Source organism: Cervus canadensis, chromosome 24 (genome assembly GCF_019320065.1).
Source record: "Cervus canadensis isolate Bull #8, Minnesota chromosome 24, ASM1932006v1, whole genome shotgun sequence".
Taxonomy (NCBI): Eukaryota; Metazoa; Chordata; class Mammalia; order Artiodactyla; family Cervidae; genus Cervus; species Cervus canadensis.
This window is the reverse complement of record NC_057409.1, coordinates 27,529,450-27,550,713: the sequence shown is the minus strand read 5'-3', so window position 1 is coordinate 27,550,713 and position 21,264 is coordinate 27,529,450. Positions and strand designations below refer to the sequence as shown.

The 21,264-nt window shown below is 53.7% G+C and overlaps 1 protein-coding gene across 3 annotated transcripts; it reads right to left on the bottom strand.

The window, feature by feature from the left end:
- Positions 1-842: 842 nt before the first annotated feature.
- On the bottom strand, positions 843-20,093 carry PTPRN (protein tyrosine phosphatase receptor type N). Of its 3 annotated transcripts, none has more exons than XM_043445198.1 (23): positions 19,900-20,093; positions 18,429-18,479; positions 18,056-18,169; positions 15,262-15,358; positions 14,065-14,326; positions 13,629-13,983; positions 13,068-13,199; positions 11,799-11,833; positions 10,858-11,132; positions 10,558-10,644; positions 10,170-10,249; positions 9,911-9,975; positions 9,042-9,260; positions 8,416-8,616; positions 8,168-8,315; positions 7,943-8,016; positions 7,651-7,728; positions 7,409-7,528; positions 5,993-6,159; positions 2,710-2,763; positions 1,988-2,052; positions 1,697-1,770; positions 843-1,491 (listed from the first exon to the last, which is right to left on the bottom strand). In XM_043445198.1, exons 1-23 carry the CDS (start codon positions 20,012-20,014, stop codon positions 1,420-1,422), a joined length of 2,940 nt encoding a protein of 979 aa, XP_043301133.1. In that variant the 5' UTR covers positions 20,015-20,093; the 3' UTR covers positions 843-1,419. The 3 variants fall into 3 exon arrangements, with proteins under 3 accessions (XP_043301133.1, XP_043301135.1, XP_043301134.1); XM_043445200.1 differs by having other exon boundaries at positions 18,429-18,460; positions 19,900-20,038; XM_043445199.1 differs by lacking the exons at positions 18,056-18,169; positions 18,429-18,479.
- Between the last annotated feature and the right edge of the window lie 1,171 nt (positions 20,094-21,264).

Genomic DNA, 21,264 nt, shown 5'->3' with positions numbered 1-21,264 from the left:
TCATCCTCTGTCGTCCCCTTCTCCTCCCGCCCCCAATCCCTCCCAGCATCAGGGTCTTTTCCAATGAGTCAACTCTTCGCATCAGGTGGCCAAAGTATTGGAGTTTCGCAAGGTGACCCTAATTAATTCCTGAGTAGCTCCAGGCTCAAGGCTCTTTCTGCCTCATTTCTATGTGTACCACTGTTGTCCCAGGACGCCACATGACGTGTGGATGGAGTCTCCTCTGAGGCCACACAGGGTGGGGGCATTCTGGGGGAGTGGGGAGAAAGTGCCCTTTGCCCCCAGGTGAATGAATGTTGTGACGTCTCACAGGCCTGGTCTGTGAGTCATTACCAGAGTTTAGCTACTTCTGCTGAAGGTGTGGCGAGCACTTGGCCTGTATCACCTCGTTTAGTCCTAACTTCCATCCTGCGTGACGTATATTATTCTTGAGGCTGAAGGGTGCGAAGCTGCTGCCCGAGAACTAAGAGGAGATGCAGCAAAGAGGCCAAGCATGTCTGTGTTGGAATCCCAACTCCACCACTTAACTAGTCGTGGTACCTCAGGCAAGTTCTGTGCAGTCTCTCTGTCTGTAAAATGGGGCTAATAACTGGAAGCGAGTCCTGAAGATTAAACCAGTTAATGGTTGTCAAGCACCTTGGAGACTATCAGACTCATAGGAAGTGCAGCATGAAAAACCACTGCCCGATTGTCATTTGCTCCCATGGACGCCTTGGAGAGCCTGACCCCACAGCTCGGCTCTCCCATAATTGTCCACATCTGAGAAAGCAGCGGGGCCCGCTCCAGGCTGAGGCTGGGGCTGAAGCCTGGAAGCAGAGCAGAGAAACGCGTAGGAGGTCTGGTTGCAGCTGCACACACGACACACTAACTTTATTCACATTTTTGATACAAAAGTAGATTTTTCCAGAAATGTTCTCTTGTGCCGGGGGAGCGAGTTGAGTGGCACGTGGCGGAAGGGTGAGGGGAGGGGGCAGGAGGGGCAAGGGCCACAGTGTGAGTTGTGGAGGCAGGACAGCGGGCAGCAGGGGCTAGGAGAGCAGGACAGTCTGGGCATGGTGGCCCCTCTGTCCCATTCTAGCCCCACTGGAGGGCGGAGGGTGTCCACACAGACATATTAGGAGCATCCAGAGTGGCGGGAAATGGGGGTCAGGGAACTTGGACAGGAGGAGACTGTGGGTAGAATTTGGTACCCATGACTTTCCTCTCCTGACCGGCTGCCAGCTCCCCCAGGGGACACCCGGGTTTCCTGTATGCCCCCTCTGGCTTCCCCTTCCTTACACACTCCTCTTGGAAGGGCTGCACACGCCCAGGAGGGGCCGAGGTGGCGGGTGTGGCGGTGAGAGCGAGTGCGCAGATAGATGCTCACACAGGCAAGGAGGGAGTGGAGGCCGGGCTGCCCGCCGAGGGGCCCCAGGGGTCTCACTGGGGCAAGGCCTTGAGGATGGCATTTACCTCCTCCGCCACAGCTGTCAGGGCAAACTCAAACTGGTCCTGGGAAAGGGCAGAGGGAGGAGGGTCATGGGGAGGCCCGGCCTCTGCTCCTGCCCTGGGATGGGGGCGGCTTTGGGGCGGCCACTTGGGGGAGAAGAAGGGAGCCCTCCTGGGGGAGATTTGGAGGCAGGCAGGAGAGGCAGGCCGCTGCCACTTTCCCTGGGGAAAGGTCGTGGCTAGGGTGGGTGTAGAGTGAAACAGTCACCTTCGAGCGAACAAGGCCAGGCCGCTGGTCACGGACATGCTCCAGGGTGGCAGCGATGTCAATCTCCTTCACTCCTGGCGGGGAGGGGTGTGGGGACACAGAGATGCTCAGAGGGTGTCCAGAGGAGGGTAGGTCCCAGAAAACCTGGGGCATCTTGGGATGGGAGGCTCAGAGGACTGGATAAAGCCTGGGGGTGTGGCGACCTGCCCTCCACGAACTCCTGTGACCCCAGGGGCTGGGGAGACTCTAATCTGGGGCTGGGCTGGGGCCGTGGCCGGGAGGGGGCCTCACCTTTGGCCATGCGGTTCAGGACCATGTCGATGAGGATGTAGGTGCCCGTCCTCCCGGCACCGTCGCTGCAGGAGGAGATGGTGACAGGCTGAGCTGGGGACCCAGCAGGAAGGGGGAGGGGCGGGGACATGGAGGCTTGGGGTGGAGCCGTGAGGGTTAGCTGCGGGGTTGGAGGGCATGAGTGAGCCAAGGATGAGGGATGGGGTCATAGCTCCTGGGTCCTGGGAATTGGGCCTTGAGTGGGGAGCCTGTGACTCCTGGGGTGTCTCTTGGGCAGTGAGTCAACTGAAAAGGAGAGCCCTGGCTCCACCCCGAGGTGGAGGCAGTGAGAGGGAATGGCAATAGCCATTTCCAGTCACTGGCCAGGCTTTCCTTCAGCCAACGTCTTATGTAAATGGCAAGATGGTAAATATTTCCAACTTTGTGGGCCACATATAGCCTCTGTCATGTGTTCTTTTTTTTTTCCTTCAACTATTTAAAAATGGGAACGTCATTCTTAGCTCATGGGCCATTAAGAAAATAGATGGTGTGCTGAATTTGGCCCATGGGCTGTTGTTTGCTGGTATCAAGGGGATAGGCAAGCAGCGTGCTTGGGAGATGCTCACAGAGAGCAGGACCAGAGAGGGGGCGGGAACCAGGAATGTGCCCCCTTCAGGGCCCTCTGGCTTGGGCCTGGCCTGCCCCCATCCATCCCCCCCACCCCCCTCCAACCCTGTACGCACCTGCAGTGCACAATGATGGGGCAGGAGCGGCCCCGGTAGCACTTGTTCACCTTCCTGCAACAAGAAATGGTCATGAGGCCAGGGGGCACCCGCAGAGGGAAAGGGGAACTGAGAAACACACCTGTGGGCCTGTCTTCCTTTTCTCCCCACCTGCTCAGGGCCGAGGAGGGAAGAGGGCTGGACGGAGGAATCGGGGCTGGAGGCCAAGAACCAGAGATGGTGTGGGGGGACTGGGCTTGCCTTGTCACTACGGGCCTAGGCTCTACACCTGGAACAACTGATAAATCAGTTGTTCTGATTTATCAGATAAAACCTGATAAATCAGATCAACCAATAAAAACCTTTCAAGCCTCAGTTTTCTTACCTGTAAAATGGGGATGATAGTAATAGTAACCTCCTTCTTAGAGTTCTTATTATGTGCATTATGAGATAATCCATGTAAAGGACCAAGTGCTAAATCCAGCACACAGTAGGTGCTCATTAAATGTTGGCACTATTAAAGATAATACGCCATAATATTAAGTCTCCCCTGCCTGAAGTTCAGGGAGGATAGGTGTTCTGGTGACTTCAAGGGTGTCAGAGCACACCATTGCTCTGCCCCTGGGTGTTCCCCTCCCCACCCAGGCTCCTTGTGGTCCTCACCAGCAGTGAGATCTGGTTGTAGCCCTGGGTGCAGAGTTCTGCTATCAAGGGGATGACAACCCCTCAGCTCTGAAAATGCTGCTGCCCACTGTCTCCCTGGATAAGTCTTACCCCAGCACAGGTGCTCTGTGACTGGGTCATATTCAGACTGTGGGTCCACCTGGACCTCAGACTCTGCTTCTTGGACAGCAGCTCAGCAAGGAGCAGGTGGGCTCTCCCTCTTTCGTGGCCCAGTCTAACCTGCTCTTGTTCCTTACGACATTCCTGATTTGAGAGTCACTTGCAGACTCCTGATACTCCCAAAGGACAAGGGCGAGGGAGAACCTTCTGAGGGGTTATTAGAGCATTTCAGAGGAGCTTGGAACTTAGTGGTTCCCTAGTCTGGTACCCCCCAGGCTTGCTGGGGCCAGGTGACTTTGAATGGTTTTCTAGGAGTCCACATGATTCCTCAGCATATCGGCTGGTAGATCAGGGCTGGGGTTGAACAGAAGTTGTCACGGTGGCCCCCAGTCAGTTAAAAATAATGACAACAAATAGTACTTAGAATTAACAGAGCCTTTGCTATGTGTTGAGGCTTCCCGGGTAGCTCAGCTGGTAAAGAATCCACCTGCAATGCAGGAGACCTGGATTCTATCCCTGAGATGGGAAGATCCCTTGGAGAAGGGAAAGGCTACCCACTCCAGTATTCTGGCCTGGAGAATTCTATGGACTGCATAGTCCAGGGGGTCACAAAGAGTTGGACACGACTGAGCGACTTTCACTTTTACCTTTGCTATGTGCCTGGCACTTAAAGTAGATTTTATAGATTTCATGCTGTTGGCTTTTGTAACAATCCCTTAAGGTATGGGTCATCAATCTCATTTCACAGGTAAGAAACAGATGCAGGTCAAGGAACTTGATCAGAGTCATTTTCTAAGATTAAAAATTTATTTTGCCTTCCCTCTGATGGACCTTCACCAAAACAGTATTTATTAAGCAGCAATTAATTTGTTCTGGGTGTCTAATGCCAATTGAGTTTACATAATTCCAGCCTGAAGCAAAGAAATATAACCTTTTCACTTACCTGTGCAGCCTTAAAATAGGTCCATGCACTCATTTTATAAATATTTTTAAATATGGAAAACAAAAAATACCCCTGATACCCTTGATGGTGCCTTCGAGAAGCCTGTACTTCAGCTTGCATGGACCCCAGTTAGAAACCATTGTCTGAGGCTCAGAAACTACCCCCAGGTTCCCACCCCAGTTCTGCTCCTCTGCTTTCTGCCCAGCACCTAGAGACCTCAGACCGGCCTGGCAAGGGGCAGAGAAGCAGGAGGAAGCTGCAGTGTGGGTGAGGTCCCTGCCACGGCAGCAGGCTTCTCACCACCTATCTGTGGAGGGAAGGCAGGGTGCTCTGGAGGCCTGGACATGGTTTCAGCATCTGAAGAGGGCAAGTCCCCCTGTCGGTTTCCTGTCCCAGCCCCCACCTGGTTCTGTGAGTCCCCAGGAGTCTAGAGATTCCCCACACCCCCCCCCCCATTGATAGTATTTGTCCCTTCCCTGAGTCTCCGCAGCCCCCCAGCTCTCCCAGCGCCCTTCCGGCTGGTCCCTGGGCCACAGGTCCTCATGTCCCATCCGTGCAGCGGCCACACCTGCCAGTGATCACTTTTGTGACTATGCAACTGGAGTGAGAATACTAGCTGCAGATCACAAAAATGACGCTGGCAGCCGTGAGAGAGAGAGAGAGAAGAGGGAGGAGACAGAGAGGGGAGACAGACAGAGCAACGGAGACAGAGACATGTAGAGAAAGAGAGGAGGGGGGAGACAGAGACAGAGAGAGACAGAGTAAATAGGCAGAGATGGGAGGGAGGTGGAGGAAACAGCTAAGAGATGGAACAGGGAGAGGTACAGAGCGGGGAAATGTGGCTGGAGTGGGGGAGTGAGACAGACTGTGAGACAGAATGATGGAGAGAGAGCTGAGGGCGAGAGGGAGGGTGGGGGAGAAAAAGCGGGAAGGAAGGGAGGGAAAGAGGGAAAGAAATAAAAACAGAGGCAAAGAGACACAGGGTAAAGAAGGGGGGAGGCAGGGGGGAGTGAGAGAAAGCAAGGGGACAGCAGACGTAGAGGACACCAGGAAACGCAGGACAGGAGGAAATAGACAGCAAGGATCAAGGAGAAGGAGAGGGGAGAGGAGGGGGTTAGAAATAAGATGAGCCTTTCATGGTATAGGGGGTGGGGAGAAGAAGGTTATGGAGAAAGAATGGGAGATAGAAAAAGAGGGCAAGAGAGAGGGAAGAGGCAGCCAGCCAGCAGAGAGAGCGAGCAGTCAGGAGCTGGACCACAGCAGTGGACGGATGGGCACAGCGAGACAGAACGTCAGTCCTGGTTTTGGGGGGAGGGGGGTGTCCGGAAGGGGACGCCAGGAGGTCAGAGTCAGTCCTGGTTTGGGGGTGTCTATAAGGGGGCACCAGCGGACCAGAAGCTGAGGCTCCAGGTCGGGCGAGAGGGCCTGCCTCTCCTGACCTGGGGCCCCAGGAGGAGCTGATGGGCTGCGGGGAGACGCCAGAGCCCGGCTCCCGGCCCCCTTGCTCCTGGGTTGCTCTCTCCCGGGCTTCCCGGAGCCTTCCTCGGGCTGCCCCACCGCCCAGGGGCGCTCGCTCACCTGCGGAAGTCCAGGAGGGGCCGGGTGGAGGCCGGGGTGCCCTCTGCCGGCCAGCTGAGGAAGTGGAACTGCGTGAGCGTGCGCGTCTCCTGGGTCTGCACGTTCTTCAGGTAGAAGCTCCGCACCAGGAAGTCCTCACACCAAATGTGCTCCGACACCAGGTTCACCTGCGAGGGTGGGGGCGCAGGCCTGAGCGTGGCAGGGCCTCTCCAAATCCTCCCGGCCTCCCAGGCCAGTTGGGAAGCTCACCCAACTATCCCCAAGAACCCTAGCCGTCTGTATCACTTATGGTCTGCTCAGGACAACTGGTGGCTTTTCCATCTAGACACAACTAGTCTTTTTGGCCGCATAGCGGGCTCTTAGCTCCCCGACTAGGGTTCGAACCCACACTCCCTGCAGTGGCAGCTCAGATTCTTAACCACTGGACCCTCCAGGAGGTCCTGTGTGCTTCCTGAAATCAGTTTCTCCTTCCTCTTTTGCGCAGAGACTAGCAAAGTGTCTGTGCTACACACACACCATAAACCTTGATAAAATTCTGTATTTTCATTTGATTTTTTTTTCTTTAACCCCAAGCAGGACCAATTTTTGAAACTTAAAAGAAAAAGAAAAAGTATTGCGTGCTCATCTAATGCTGAAAATTTGTTATCCAAGAGCTCATTTAGAGATAAGAAGCTTCTGTTGTGCAAATAACATCTCTTGTTTTATGGGAGGGGGGGTCACTTCCCATTGGTCAGGAATGTTTCTCCTTCCTCTACTTTGTCTCTTCCCAGACACCCCAGTTTTTTTCTATTTTTCATAAGCAACATATGTGATTGGCAGCATTTCCTTCTTTGCTTTGGCCTCCAGGAAACTCAGATCTAAACTAGACTCAATAAAAGTAGGACTAAGTCTTGGTCTTTGAGTATACTTATCTTCCCTGTCTCAAAACTGTACTCCTGGCTCCTAGCTTTTTACCTTAGTTTCGGTGGTTTTACAGTTTTATATCTGTACCTTTCATCATAGGTCCCTACAAGTGCTTTTCAGCCCTAGACTGGACACAAACATACACACATGTATATGCATATGTATATGTATGTGAATGCTTTCCTGGTGGCTCAGACGGTAAAGAATCCACCTGCAATGTGGGAGACCTGGGTTCAATTCCTGGGTTGGGAAGATCCCCTGGAGAAGGGCATGGCAACTCACTCCAGTATTCTTGCCTGGAGAATCCCCATGGACAGAGGAGCCTGGCGGGCTACAGTCCATGGGGTCTCAAAGAGTTGGACACAACTGAGTGAGTAAGCACAGCACAGCACAGCATGTGTGAATATGTGTAGTACCTGGATGTTTATATACACATATAGTTGCACGTGTATGAATGGTGCACCGTCCACTTTCCCCACCCCCATTGTCTCCTGGCCGTGGGGTTCTGCTGACCTCATATACGTGGTAGAGGGAGGAACCCTCGTCCGGCCAGTAGCGATCACACTGCTTGACACCATCCTCCACCAGCGGGGTCAGCATGACGATGACAGTGCAGCCACTCTCCCACACCATCTAGGGACAGATGATGTCCAGCACCCAGGTAAGCTCCATTCTAACCTCCCTGGGACCTGGTTGGCCCTGGCTGCCCACAAGGGCCCCCGGTCCCTGGAGACACCCTCCCTCCAAAAGCCCACCTGCCAGAAGTCTGCAATGGTATGCGACAGCGGGCCCTGTGTGGCTATGTAGGCTGGCATCCGAGGGTCGTGCTCAATCTGGGGGCAGGGAAAATACATCATGGTGTGAACCAGAATAGGAAATGCCATTATGGAGAGGTCTGGTCAAAGAGAACAGGCCAGGGTCTGGGGGAGCCTCAGAACTCCCGTTTCCATGCCGGATATCAGGCCCACAATTCCAGGGCACTGGGGAGCGGGAAATGGAGTCTGTGGGGGCAGGATGAAAATGGGGGAGGAGATGGGAGCCACTCACAATGGGGCTGGCATTGATGTAATCGCTCCGAGAAGGGCTGCTCTCCACCTTCAGCTTGATGCGAGCATGGTCATCTGCACAGACCCCACACCCCACCCCAGAAACCCCTCTGGTCACTGGGGTCCTGGCACTTCTGCCACTCAGCCTGAACCAGGAGCCCAGCCCCTACCCCAAGCCCTCCAGACTCCCAGCAGACGGAAAGCTGGGCCAGCAGGACTCACTCACAGGGTAGGAAGTCAGGGTGGCGGTTCTTTTTGATGTTGCCCTCGCCCTGAGCGGTGGCACAGGTGTTGGGCTCCGCCTGGTAGGCACACAGGGCCTGCCACTCCTTGGCCAGGCGGTCCCTGTTCCGGAGGTGGTCCTCCATGTAGGCCTGCAGGGACACCACAGCCTGGCGCCGGCCCCCGCTGCCAGCCCTGCCCCTCCCACCACCCGGTCCCCTCCCTGCCTCTGGGCCCACGCCCCATCCTGACCAGAATCATGTGTCCTGTGGAGATGTCCATGTTGGCTTGGGCGGGCTCCTCACACCAGGACGGGGTGCTGCTGTGGGAGCTGGGGCTGGCCTGGGCGGCATCGCTGAACTGTGAGGACACGCTGCTCACCCGAGAAGGCTCGGGCGGACCCTCCGCGCGGTTGAACAGGGACTTTGTGGCCATGTGCTGGCGGCATAGATCCTGCAGAAGAAGGACAGGGTGGGATCCATGTTCTCCTGAAGCCTTTTCAGCAGAGTCCTGGACTCAGTTCAACAGAGTCCTTAGGATGGTCCTGGATTGCTTTTGAATGAAACCTGTCTCCTCTGGGGTGGGGTCTTCTGCCCTGGGTCTCATCCTTTCCAGGGCTGTTCTGCTTGGGTGTGGCCCATGACAACCTCAGATATTACAGAGCAGAATCCAGAACCCCCTGAATGGTGGTATTGGGGAGAACTTCAGGAACCACCTGTTCTCAATTCCCATCCATTCAAAATGCCCCCACGACACCCCTGCTGGGGCTTCTCCAGCCCCTGCCTGGATATCCAACTCCCTGCCCTCATCTTACAGGAGACCCAGACTCCTGAGCCCCTTCCATCCCCTTGCATCAACGAGCTTCTGGGGATGCACACCTGGTACTCAAAGGTGGTGTCACCATGGGCCCCCTCGGGCCCCAGGGTGGCCAGGCGCTCCTTGTCCCGCTGTCGCGCATGCTGCCGCACACACAGAGCCACTGCCAGGGCCACGAGCAGCCCAGCCACCCCTGCCAGGGCCACCAGAGTAAGGAGCACGGACCGCATGGGAGAAGCGCTGTGGGCCGGTCGGGGAAGGACGGCAGCTGCCTCCTCCCTCTGTGGGAACAAGGTTAGAATCAAGGGGGGCAGTGGTGGTGGGGGGAGACTTAGGAGCTGCTCCTCACCCCTGTCCCACACCCCACTCCCTGCTAGGATGTCTCCTGGGGAAAAGCTGAGAGGCAGTGGCATGGTGGTACAGGCAGAGGGACTCATATAGACCCAAGATCCTTCTTTCTCAATCCCCATGGGACCAACTCAACCACATTGTACTGCCAGAGACTTAGGGGGTGACTCTCCCTAGGAGTTTTTGCATTTAAAAATGGATGTAGAGAAGTATAGAGACCCAGGAAGTCAAATAGAACATGAGGCATCAGTGTTGGATGCGTAACAGAAGCATATTTTGAGTTCAAAGTCCTTTCTGTGTAATGTTTTCCCTTGAAATTTGAGACTTTGCTCTAGAACATCTATGGACGGCTAGGGCCATCTCAGGTTGTTCTTCCAGGTGAGCTGGCTGCCTACAGAAGGCTGATCCTGCGGGGAGCTGGAGCCACTGGGGCCATCTGCTGGTCAGAAAGAAAACTGCATGGAGGAGGGCTGCTTCAGCAAAGGTGGAGTATTTCAGCTCTTGTTCTGCCAAGACTGCCTTCATTTCTGGTGGGCAGCATCAGCCAAAGGGGACTGTGACTGATTCTTCGGTTATCTCATACCTGTCCCAATCCTGTCTGCAAGATCTGGAGCCCTGTCTGTGCTTCCAGTTCAGACTTCACCAACTCTGCAGAGAGGACGGAGGTCAGATCTTCTCCAGCCCCCATACGGTCTCCACCCCATGCCATGCAATGCCCCGTGGCAGGCCGGGCCCATATGGTCTGGGTCTGGGAATATTCCCGAGTCTGGGAATATTTCAAGGAGAGCATCAGCCACCGGCCTGGGTCTATACAACCAGGGCTGGGGCCAAGAAGTATTTACCGGCTTGCTGGGTCACATCGGCCAAAGACAGGTTCTGTTCATTGTGCCGGATGCGGAAGGTAAGGGCTGGTCCTACGACACTGCCGAATAGGAGGTATATTACTGCCTCACCCATCACAGACCCCAGATTCAAAATGAGAGATCCTCTCTGGCCCTCTCCCTATTAGAGGATGGGGCTGAAACCCTTGCCATACAGGGGTGTTTCAGGAGGGAAGATACTGGACAGGCCAGCAGCAAGGCCAAGTGTGGCTGTACCTTCAATGCAGCTGGAAACATCTGTGACCTAACCTCTGCCTCTTACCCGGAGTTTGTCTTTCCCTCCTCCCCTGAGCCCCTCAGGCCTCACCCTCTTCAAGCTACCTGCTGCCCCAGCCAGATAGAGCCCCACCTGATGTTGATGAAGCTGCCCGACGACATGTGCGCGTGCTCAGCCAGGATCTCCAGCAGCCTCACTCCTGCAGCCAGACTCAGGGGCCTGGAGTTGTGGAGCCGGTAGAGGAAGGAAAGTGGGGACCCTCTTGGCCACTTTCTTGAAACACCCTCCAAGGGTGCCGAGACATCCAGGGGTGCAGAGCAGTACCCCCTGCCCCATCTACTTCACATCTGCACTTCTGCTCTTTGCTTCTGGCCAGGCAGGCCAGCCCAACCCCCAAGGGACCAAGAGGCTGCCCCACGTAGGAGCCCTTACTTCTGGTCGGTGACAATGTAGCCGTATTCCTCTGCTGATGGCCGAGCGGAGGGCTGCCCCGCCGCGGTGGGCTGGCTCTGGCCCAGTGGGCTTTTCTTCTCTACCAGGACTGGCGTGGCGGGGGGGCCAGCAGCTTTGGTGGACTCAGAGGATCCGGCGCTCAGCTCCTTCTGGGCTTTGTGGGAGGTGGAACTGCCAGTGGGGGATCCAGGCAGGGAAGGCGTCGGGGGCGGAGGCTCCGCTGGGTCTACGCCCTGAACCTGCTTCTCCATTGTCTGTTTAGAAGAGAGGATAGAGGTAGGGTCTCTAACAGTGAAAGGATTAGGGAGAGGGGGTCTACAATCTGGATCCTGAGCTCCCATAGGGGTGCTTATGACTTGTTTCTCTTTCTATCCCCAGGCCCAGGTCAGCACTGGATACCGAGAGGGCATCCAGGAAAGTGAACCAAGTGGATGAATGAATGAATGAATAAAGGGCTGAATGAGTGACTATTCATGATAAGGAATAATCGACAGGATGGGGCTGGACTGGGGAAAAACTCCAGAGTGAGGAAAGCTAGAGTTATAGGAGGAGATGAACAGGCAGGCAGTGCTTTTTCGACTTTGTTTAGCCACACAATCTTAGAAATCCAACGTCTGAAACAGACAGAGTGCCTCAAGCTATAGGGCGGTCAGGAGCCTGCCTGCCCCCGTCCCTCCCTTCGCCTAAGGATCTTATTTCAGCGTGGTCTGACACCAGTGAAAAAAGCAGTGAATCAAGAATTCTTGCTTCCAGTCCCAGCTCTGCCTTCAGCCTGAGGTGAGACTTTAAATAATGTCTTGCAGCCTCTGGACCTCTGTTGAAGGGTCAGAGAATACAGATTCTGGGTCCTGAACCTGAGATTTAGATTTCAGCTAAGGGCGTTTGCTGCCTTATGGGTCAGGGAGGTGTTGCAAACTCACTTTCTTGATGTCAGCTCCAACGTTTACAACCCCTCCTGTAGAGACAGGAAAAAGAAGACTCTGGGCAAAGGGCCAAGGCCAAGGTCCACACAATGCAGGTAGGAGAAAAGGCTGGTAGCTCGGAGTCTGTGACATCTGCCATGGGCTCTCCCCGCAGTTAGTAACCAAGGCTGTTGTTGGGTTCATCCTAAGCATGGCCGTATGCCTCTGGGTATGTTAGTCCCTCAGTCGTGTCTGACTCCTTGTGACCACAGGGACTGTAGCCTACCAGGCTCCTCTGTCCATGGGATTCTCCAAGCAAGAATACTGGACTGGGTTTCCATGCCCTTCTCCAGGATATCTTCCTGACCCAGGGATTGAACCCACTTCTCTTGTTTCTCCTGCATTGGCAGGTGGATTCTTTACCATGGTACCACCTGGGAAGCCCCATGCTTCTGGACTTCTGCATCATGGGCTCAATTACTTCAGTTGTATTCGCCTCTTTGTGACCCCATGAACTGTATCCTGCCAGGATCCTCTAGCCATGGGATTCTGGAGCGGGATGCCGTGCCCTCCTCTAGGAGATCTTCCCAACCCAGAGATCAAACCCACGTCTCATGTCTCCTGCATTGGCAGGCAGGTTCTTTACCACTAGCGCCACCTGGTAAGTCCCTTCTGCTTCATGCATGCATGCTTAGTCGCTTCAGTTATATTCGATTCTTTGTGACCCCCACAGACCGTAGCCCACCAGGCTCCTCCACCCGCGGGATTTTCCAGGCAAGAATTTTGGAGTGGGGGTTGCCATTTCCTTCTCCAGGGGATCTTCCCAACCCAGGGATGGAACCCGGGTCTCCCACATTGCAGGCAGACTCTTTACCTTCTGAGCAACCATTGCTTGATCAACTCCTCCCTGTTTTTGGCCACATCCCTCAAAGCTACTCTTTGCGCAGTCCTCTCTTACCTGTCAATCATTGGCTTCTTGGCAATGGCCATGCCTGCCTTAGGTCCTCAGCATCTTCTGCCTAGCCTTCCCGGTGCCTCCAGATCCCCAGCTCACACTCTCATTGGCTTCTTTTCCCATTACTTCCATCTCCCAGTCCTTTCCTGCTTTAACTCCTCAGCTCATCACCTCACCCCTTGCTTCCTGACCGTGGCTGTCAATGACTCCGGGTCTCAAACCAACTCTCTCCCCTAAGCTTGGCCCTTCCCCTCTAGACTGTTTCTTGTGGCCTTGAGAAGTGGGGCAAGAGGCCTCTGTGGGGCCGGCAGTCTCTCTGCCCCGACACTCACCCGGATTTCGTCCGGCACCCTTGGGCAGCAGCTGCAGCAGGGTTGAGAGGGTAGAGAGCTGCTCCGGGGTCAGCTGATGCAGCTCCACGCCATAGCCCGCCAGCACAGTGGCCACTCTCTGCAGAGTCACATCTGCTGGGAGCCAGACACAGGGCTCGGGACTGGTGCCGGGATGAACTTATGGGATGAGTTTGCAGGTGGGTGGGGACCCCCACATTTAGCAACTTCTCAAACTCCAGGACACTGATGCCTTCCCCTTCCCATCCATGTCCACACTTTGGGGGAAAGCCCTTCGGGTGCCAAGACCAAACTTCAGGCCCAGTAGGGACTCCTTGATTCCCTAGCTGGAGAAGGCATGTCAGCTCCACCCGCTACTGTATCCCCAGTGCCTACTTATGCCTGGCAGAGAGCAGGTAGTCAGTAGGCATTAGTTGAGTGTACAGATGACTTTAAGGACAAATTAACAAGTGCATGCATAGTCAGGACAGACCCCCCCCCCCCAACACTCCCCCCTAGGAAGCAGCCCCATAGGCATGGAGTGGATGCTGAGGCCGCAGTTACCTGGCTGCTCTGCTGGGGCGGGAGGCTTCTCCCCATGACCCTCTAGTCCTTCCTCCTCATAGCCCTCCGAGGAGTCCCCTGCCCGGCTGCTGCCCCCTGGCTCTGGCAGCCTTGGTGCCCTGGCCCTGCTGGGCACTTGTGACTCCTGGGCCAGGTAGAACAGCTCTGACTCCTGGAAAAGCTGAGCAGGTGGAGGCCCTGGGGGGTCCCCATAGGATTGGCCAGGGTGAGCCCCAAACATGCCCTTGGAGGCAGTTCGGCTGAGGAAGGCAGGGGCTTCAGCCTTGGGCAGGGGGTCCACACTGACCATTCCTGGGGAGCTCTCCGAGCCCCGGGAGCTGTCGCGGGAGCCAAACTGTGGGAAACCAGAGATTGGGATAAGAGCAGATGTCAGCATGGGGATTGGGGTTGGGAGGGGGCGGTGTCTAGGGCTCACCTGATGGAACAGGTAGGGCTGCAGCAGGGCAGGTTCATAACTCAGGGCAGGATGCGGGGGCTGTGCGGGCAGCAGCAGATGCTCCAAGAGAGGGGGCAGCAGCTCAGCCTGCAAAGGGGACAGGGGGGAGCCCGCCCCAGCTCCACCCCCGCCTGCGGAAGGTCGAGGAAGCCGGTGCTGCGGAGCTGGGGCGGAGCCAGTGGGGATGCCCTGTAAAAGCAGCTCCCCAGCGGGACCAGGTCTCCTGGGCACCAAGCCAGATCTGAGGAGGAAAGCAAAGTGTGTGTGTGTGTATGCGTGTGCGTGTTGGCTGTGTGGGGCAAGAGTGTACAGAATCTAGGAGGCAGAGATGCTGGGGGCCAGGCAGGCTTAGCCTAAAGTAAACCTGATCTCTCAAGAGATGAGGTAGCCTCAGTAGAGGAGAGAATAGCATGGAGAAGGGCCAGAGGTCTACGCCTGGGTAGAGGTCATCACCTCCCTGGTAAGCGTGCCTGGGTCCCTGAAACACAGCAGCAGAGCTGATGAAGCATGAGGCTAAGGACAGAAAAGGGGACAGTGGGGAGCAGGGGAAGGGAGCTGGGACCTGCTCTAGATGAACTGTGGCTGAAACTTGCTCCGTTTCCCCTGTGTGCATGTCCCCAAGTACACATCCAAACATTCAATGCCGTGTCCCGCCCTACCCCACTCTGCCTTCTTCACCTGGTATCATCCTCTGAGCCCCAACCCCTCATTTACTTTCCTTTGCTTTACAGGGCCTGATTGATGCCTTCAGAGCCCCTAGCCACAATAAGAAGATGGTACCTCCTACCATGTAATAATAAAACTGAACATTAAACAGTCTCAGTCTGACAAAATTCTAATCTGTTCCATGATGACTGCTTTGATGCTTCTTTTAAAATGCCAAATGTCCAAATGTTTCAAAACAGTCTTTAACATTGTGAATCAACTATGCTATGATAAAAATTTTAAGAAAATACTTTATCCAGCAAAAAAAAACCCACAAAACCCAGTTTTGAATCCCCTTGTTTTGCTAGATGCCCAGGGATGAGCTCAGCTCATGTTGGGCATGTGAGCATATCAAATGACCACTCCAGAGCCTCAGCCTGATGCTCTCTGTACATACTTTCCTCTCTCCCTCAGGAGGACCACAGATGCACCAGCCTTGCCACGCTAGAGCTGATGACAAATGATGCCTACCTGTCCCTTGGATGAGGCTCTGGGGGGCGAAGCCTGGGGATACGCTCCATCTCCTGGGAAATCACATACTGGGTAAGGTCATCATGCCAGGATAGTCCTTCCAGGGAGAGAAAAGAGTGAGATGGAGATTGTCCCTCAGGCTTGGAACAGTTTGAGGGCTTAGTAACAGGGGCCAGTGCAGATCAAAACTGTACCCTCTACCCTGCAGTGTACTGAACTGGGCAGAGCCAAGGAGCAGTGGAGGGGGTCCAGAGACCTGGTGTGTGATCTGAGCTGTCCTTTCCGCATCCCCCCCCAACCCCGCCCCCAGGTGCAGATCTAGAAGGGAGGCTGCCTCCGGTGAGACTGGGTTTAAATCCTCTGCCACTTACTAACTGTATGTTCTTAGCTGAGCCTCTCTGAGCCTTAGTGCTCTCATCTGGAAAATGGGGGGTTATACCTCCTAAAATTGTTGTGATAATTAAAATACAATATAAAATGGTTAGAATAGTACCTGACACATCATGAGTATTCAATAAATGTTATCATCATCATCAATATTATTATTAATCTTATTTTTATTGATCCTGAACCTTAGTTTTCTTTATTTGTGGTTGTGGTGGTGGTTTAAGTGGGAATAACATATACTTTATGGGTCTGTAGTAAAGATTAAATGCAATTAGGGACTTGAAAATGCTTGGAAACTTCCAAAGCATTATACACCTGTTTTAAGCCTTCATCAACATCATCTTATCCTGAGGGCAGATCTCCTATTTGACCATTTCCCTCCATGAACGCTGCTTGCAGGAAAAGTCAGTCATCTATTCTAAAAGGATAACCTCCCACTTTATAGTCCCACCTACTCCCATTCCTTTTTCCTTGCTTCTGGATTAATACTCATACTGCTCTTAACTCATATCATGGGATCTATACCTGCCTTTTCCCCTATTAACATTAGATGAACTATGTGTGTTTCTATAAAAGGCCAATCCTCCACTTGGGCACTAGATTTCATCCCCTGCTGCCTATTCAAGAACATCTTCCCCACAATTCTCCCCTTTCTCCTATATCATCATTTTCACCTGTTGTCTACTGAATTATTCCCATTCACATACAAACACAATGCAATTTCTCCCATCTTATAATAAAAATACTGCTTGAATCCCACATTCCCCTCCAACTGTCACCCCATTTATTTGTAGCAAGACTCTGAAAGTGTTATTTCTGCTGGCTGTATCCACTTCCTTTCCTCCCATTCCCTCATACCCCCTCTATTCAGGATCCTCCCCCCGCCCACAACTATTCTACTAAAACTGCTATCATCAAGATCACCAGTGGCTTCTGCATATCTAAATCTAAGGTCAGTTCTCAAATCTCATCTTACTTAAGCTACCATCATCATTTGACACTGTTGATCACTCCTTCCCCCTTGATACACTCTCACTTAGCTTCTAGGACACCAAACACTCTTGTTTCTCCTTCTACCCCATTGGCTCCCCCTTCTCAGCCTCCCTTGTTGATTCCACTCCTTCTCCTGGTCCTCTTAATAGAATTCTTTAGGGCTTTTCTTCATATTGACTCAATCCTTTGACTATTTCATCCACCTCATAGGTTTAATTACCTCTGTATGCCAAAGAATTCCAAATTTATATCTCTGCTTCAGACTTCTCTCTCTCTTTCAAAACCCAATCTTATATACTCAACTTTCCATTCTAATTGAGTGGATATCTTGAACTCAGTATAATCAAAACTGAGCTCCCCCCCTTCCCCAAGTTGATACTTCTGCATAGTTAATATTTTAATGTTTAGTGTTTCGGTGTGTACCATTGATTCCCTACATTCTATTCTCAACACAGCAGCAAGAGAGATCCTTTTAAAGTAGAAGTGATATCAAGCACCCCTATGCTGAAACCTTGTGATGCTTTCCTCTTTTACTCAGAGTACAGTCAATGTCCACACATTCTCCTATAAAATCTTAGAATATCATTACCTACCTGACTGCATCTTCTGCTCTGCATCTCCATCACTCCTCTACAGCCTTCTGTAGAGATGTTTTCCATGGTGTTCCTCAAACTCATGCTCCTATCTTAGGGCTTTTGTTCTAGATCATTGGCCAACCAAAACACTGTTTCCTAAGATAACCTTCTGGAAAACATCCCCACTTCCCTGATGTATTTATTCAAATTTCATAGCCTCAATAAGATCTATCTTGACCACTCATTTTAATACTATGGCCTCCTACCTCACCATTTCTGATCCCTTTATCCTGCTGTAATTGTTTTTTTCCATGGCTCTTATCCCCTTCTAACATACTAATGTTTTCTAATTTATATAATGTAGTCCCTCCCTTCATCTCCTGAATATAAACTCCAGTAGGCAGAGATCTTCATTTCACCCCTTAATAAATCTCAAGCACCTAAAGCTATGTTTGCCACATAGAAGTACCCAATAAGTATGGTTGAATGAATGGAGTGAGTGGGGTGTTCTCCTGGCTGAAGACCCCAGGATTCACAGCTCTGGAGTACTCAGTCAGTTCCAGAGAGTGGGCTGATCTCAAAGAGATGAATGCTGGCCTCTTCCAGTGGCTTCTTCTAGAAGCCTCCTCTGGATTCCTCCAGAGAGTCTAAGTGTGAACAGCCTATCTCTAGAGTTCCACCCCCACTCCTGTCTCCAGGAAGGTCTGGGAAGGTGAGGCTGCACAGTGAGTGTGATAGGAATGTTCCATGAGAGAAAACCTGGAGTCAGGTGGTCCCTCCCTTCCCCATCTCATCCAACCAAGTTACAGCCTCTCTCCTCCAATGCATCTAGACCTCACCTTGGGACATGAGCTGCCGGAGCACGCCTTGTAAGCGCTGAAGAACTGGGGATGTGACTTGCAAAAGGGGCCGGGCCTGCCCCACTCCCACCTGGCACTGTCCAAACAAGCCATCTAAGAGCACAAAAGTGGTGTTAGCAGGGGGTTTGGGCAAAAGGCCTTCCAAAGTCCAGGTTGCAAATAGACAGCTCTGTCTCTATCTCCTCTCTTGGCTTCAGAGAGCTTTGCTCCTCCAGGCCATCCCCCCTTCTTCTCTCCAAGTGCATTTCCCCTTCTGACTTCCAGGCACCCGCCCACACTCACACTACTTTCTCATTGTGTACCCTCCCCCCACCCCCGCCCACTTGTAAATCCTATGTTTGGTTTCACTCACCCTGAATACAGACTTCAAGGTGAGAGCAGAGTCTGCGATCAAACAGACAGCCTGTAAAGAACAGGTGAGCAGAGAGGCTCAGACTCCCCCATGCACATAGTGGTCAGATGGATGAACAGGCTAGGGAAGGGGGAAGCAGGTGGGATCCAGTCTTTCATTCTAAGGAAGGCTTTAAGCTGGGAGGAGAGGAGGGCAGAGGCCTCCTCTTCTTAAGAGGAGGATCTGGCTTTGGGTTTCAAAGATCTGCAAGTTTGGATTCTTTCCCTAAAAGCCTCAGTTTGTTTAACTGAGTAATGGGGAAAAGAAGCCTTTCAGGTGCATGGGGGTGGTGATGGTGGAGAATCATAGATTTCTACTCTGATAGAATTACTGAGGGGTAGTTTATGTCCAAATTCAGAGGGAAAAGAGACTTTCCTTCCCATATCTCCAAAAGTATCTTATGATGGCCTGGGACTCAGAAGAGATGGGAACCCCAGCATACTTCTGCTTAGCATGGGAAAGGGTGGGATGGCTCCACACTGTCCCTACAGTCCGTGTCCCTAGCCCTGTTGGCGCTGTTCGCGGTGCTGAAGCTCAGAGCCCTGCGCCTCTGAGGGTTTGCCTGGAAGCAGTTATGGGGGAGGGAAGGGCGACAGGGTGAGGAGCCTTCAAAGGACCTGACCTCTCCGCCATTCCAGCCTTCATCTTCCACCCTAACCAACCCGCAGCGCCACAGGAAGTACCTTGCCCTGGCCTCCAAGCCGGATGGGGAAGGAGGGCGTCAGACTGCGAGCTTGCGCCCCTTCCCCCACGCGCCCCCGGCCCCCACCCTCCCCCTGCCCATGAGTCAGCGCTGACTGTCTCCGTCCGCTCAGATGTGAGTCAGCACCAGGCCTGGCTGTGGGGAGGGGGCGGGAGACGACCCCTCCCTCTTCACCCTCTTTGGCCCCCTTCCCCCGCCGTCCGCTTCGTATCGGAGATCAGATTACAGCGATTGGCCTCTCCATTAAAGAAGAGAAACCCTGGCCCTTCGCTTGGCCTGATCCTCTACGGAAATCTGGGACCCCGGAGCTCGTGGGCCCGACTTCTACTGCCTGGAAATCGCGGTTCTCTCTCTTTCCCTCGCCTCCTCCACCCCTCAGCGCCGCCACTTTTTGGCGCCTCGGGGACACTTCCTTCTCTTGCGTCCCGTCTCTAGGTCCCTCTGCCCACACGCACCCCCATTCCTTCTCCCCAAACTTGCCCTGAGCCCTCTTCTCTTAGGTCCCGCCCCCGGGTTCCCAGCCCCACCTCCAGGCCTACGCCCCTTTCCTCGCAGATGCCCTCTCTTCTCTCTCCGCTCACCGGGCATCCCCCGACCCCACTCCACACACACCTTCCAGCCGAGGTTCCCACCTTCGTGATACTTCCCACTCCCTCCCCTCCACACCCCCAGCACACCCCACCGAGTTCTGCTCTCGGCACCCTCCCCCACCCCCCGTTTCCTCCTGACCGTGGGCACTAATGGCGTTGCAGCCTCCCGGGCGGCTGCCCAGCAACAGCAGACAGAGGAGCACCCGGAGACCCCCCGATCCCCCGGGACCCCCAGGCCGCCCTGGGAGCCGCATCCTTCCCGGCTCGGCTCTCCAGCCCAGCAGCCAGAGCCGCAGCTACGCCGGCCAGAGCCTGTCAGCGGGGCCGAGGCGGGGCCTGCCACTCCCCACCCACCGAGGCGGGGTCTACACGCCCCTCTCGCCGCAACTCTGCCAACCCCAGGCGGCTGGTGACGACATCCCCACCCCCGGCTCTGGCGTCGATTTGCGTCATTCGTGGCGTAAAAGCTCAGTCTTCGTGGGGCTCCTACTCACCCCAGCCCTCCTACACCCAACAGTAGGTTCCTCTCTAGAATTCTCACTTGGCCTCAACTTGACATATTCTTCTCCCCAAGGGCCACCGCCTCTATCACCCAGTCTCAGGGTTGGCGAGAAGGGTTCCCGTTGGGTGGGGGCCAGGAAGGATGAGTGAGTCGGGTAGTATAAACCTTAAGATGTGAAGCATAAAAATGAACAGAATGTGTCCTCTTTCGCATCTCAATGAACAGTTCCTCTCCCATGACTTCATGGCAAACGGATGGGGGGAAATGGAAACAGCAAGAGACTTTATTTTGGGGGGCTCCAAAATCACTGCAGATGGTGGTGACTGCAGCCATGAAATTAAGACACTTGCTCCTTGGAAGAAAAGCTATGACCAACCTAGACAGCATATTAAAAGGCAGAGACATTACTTGACCAACAAAGGTCCGTCTAGTCAAAGCCATGGTTTTTCCAGTAGTCATGTATGGATGTGAGAGTTGGACTATAAAGAAAGCTGAGCACCGAAGAATTGATGCTTTTCAACTGTGGTGTTGGATAAGACTCTTGAGAGTCCCTTGGACTGCAAGGAGATCCAACCAGTCAATCTTAAAGGAAATCAGTTGTGAATATTCATTGGAAGGACTGATGCTGAAGCTGAAACTCCAGTACTTTGGCCACCTGATTAGAAGAACTGACTCACCAGAAAAGACCCTGATGCTGGGAAAGATTGAAGGTGGGAAGAGAAGGGGATGACAGAGGATGAGATGGTTGGATGGCATCACCGACGTGATGGACATGAGTTTGAGTATGCTCCGGGAGTTGGTGATGGACAGGGAAGCCTGGCGTGCTGCAGTCCATGGGGTCGCAAAGAGTGGGACACGACTGAGTGACTGAACTGACTGACTGACTGTCATCCTTAAGAGCAGGAATGGTTACACATATGTGCTTGGACTCCAATTTTAGAAATGCCACCTACTGGGGGTATACGTTTGGGCAAGACGTTTAACCTCTCTACTCCCAAGTTT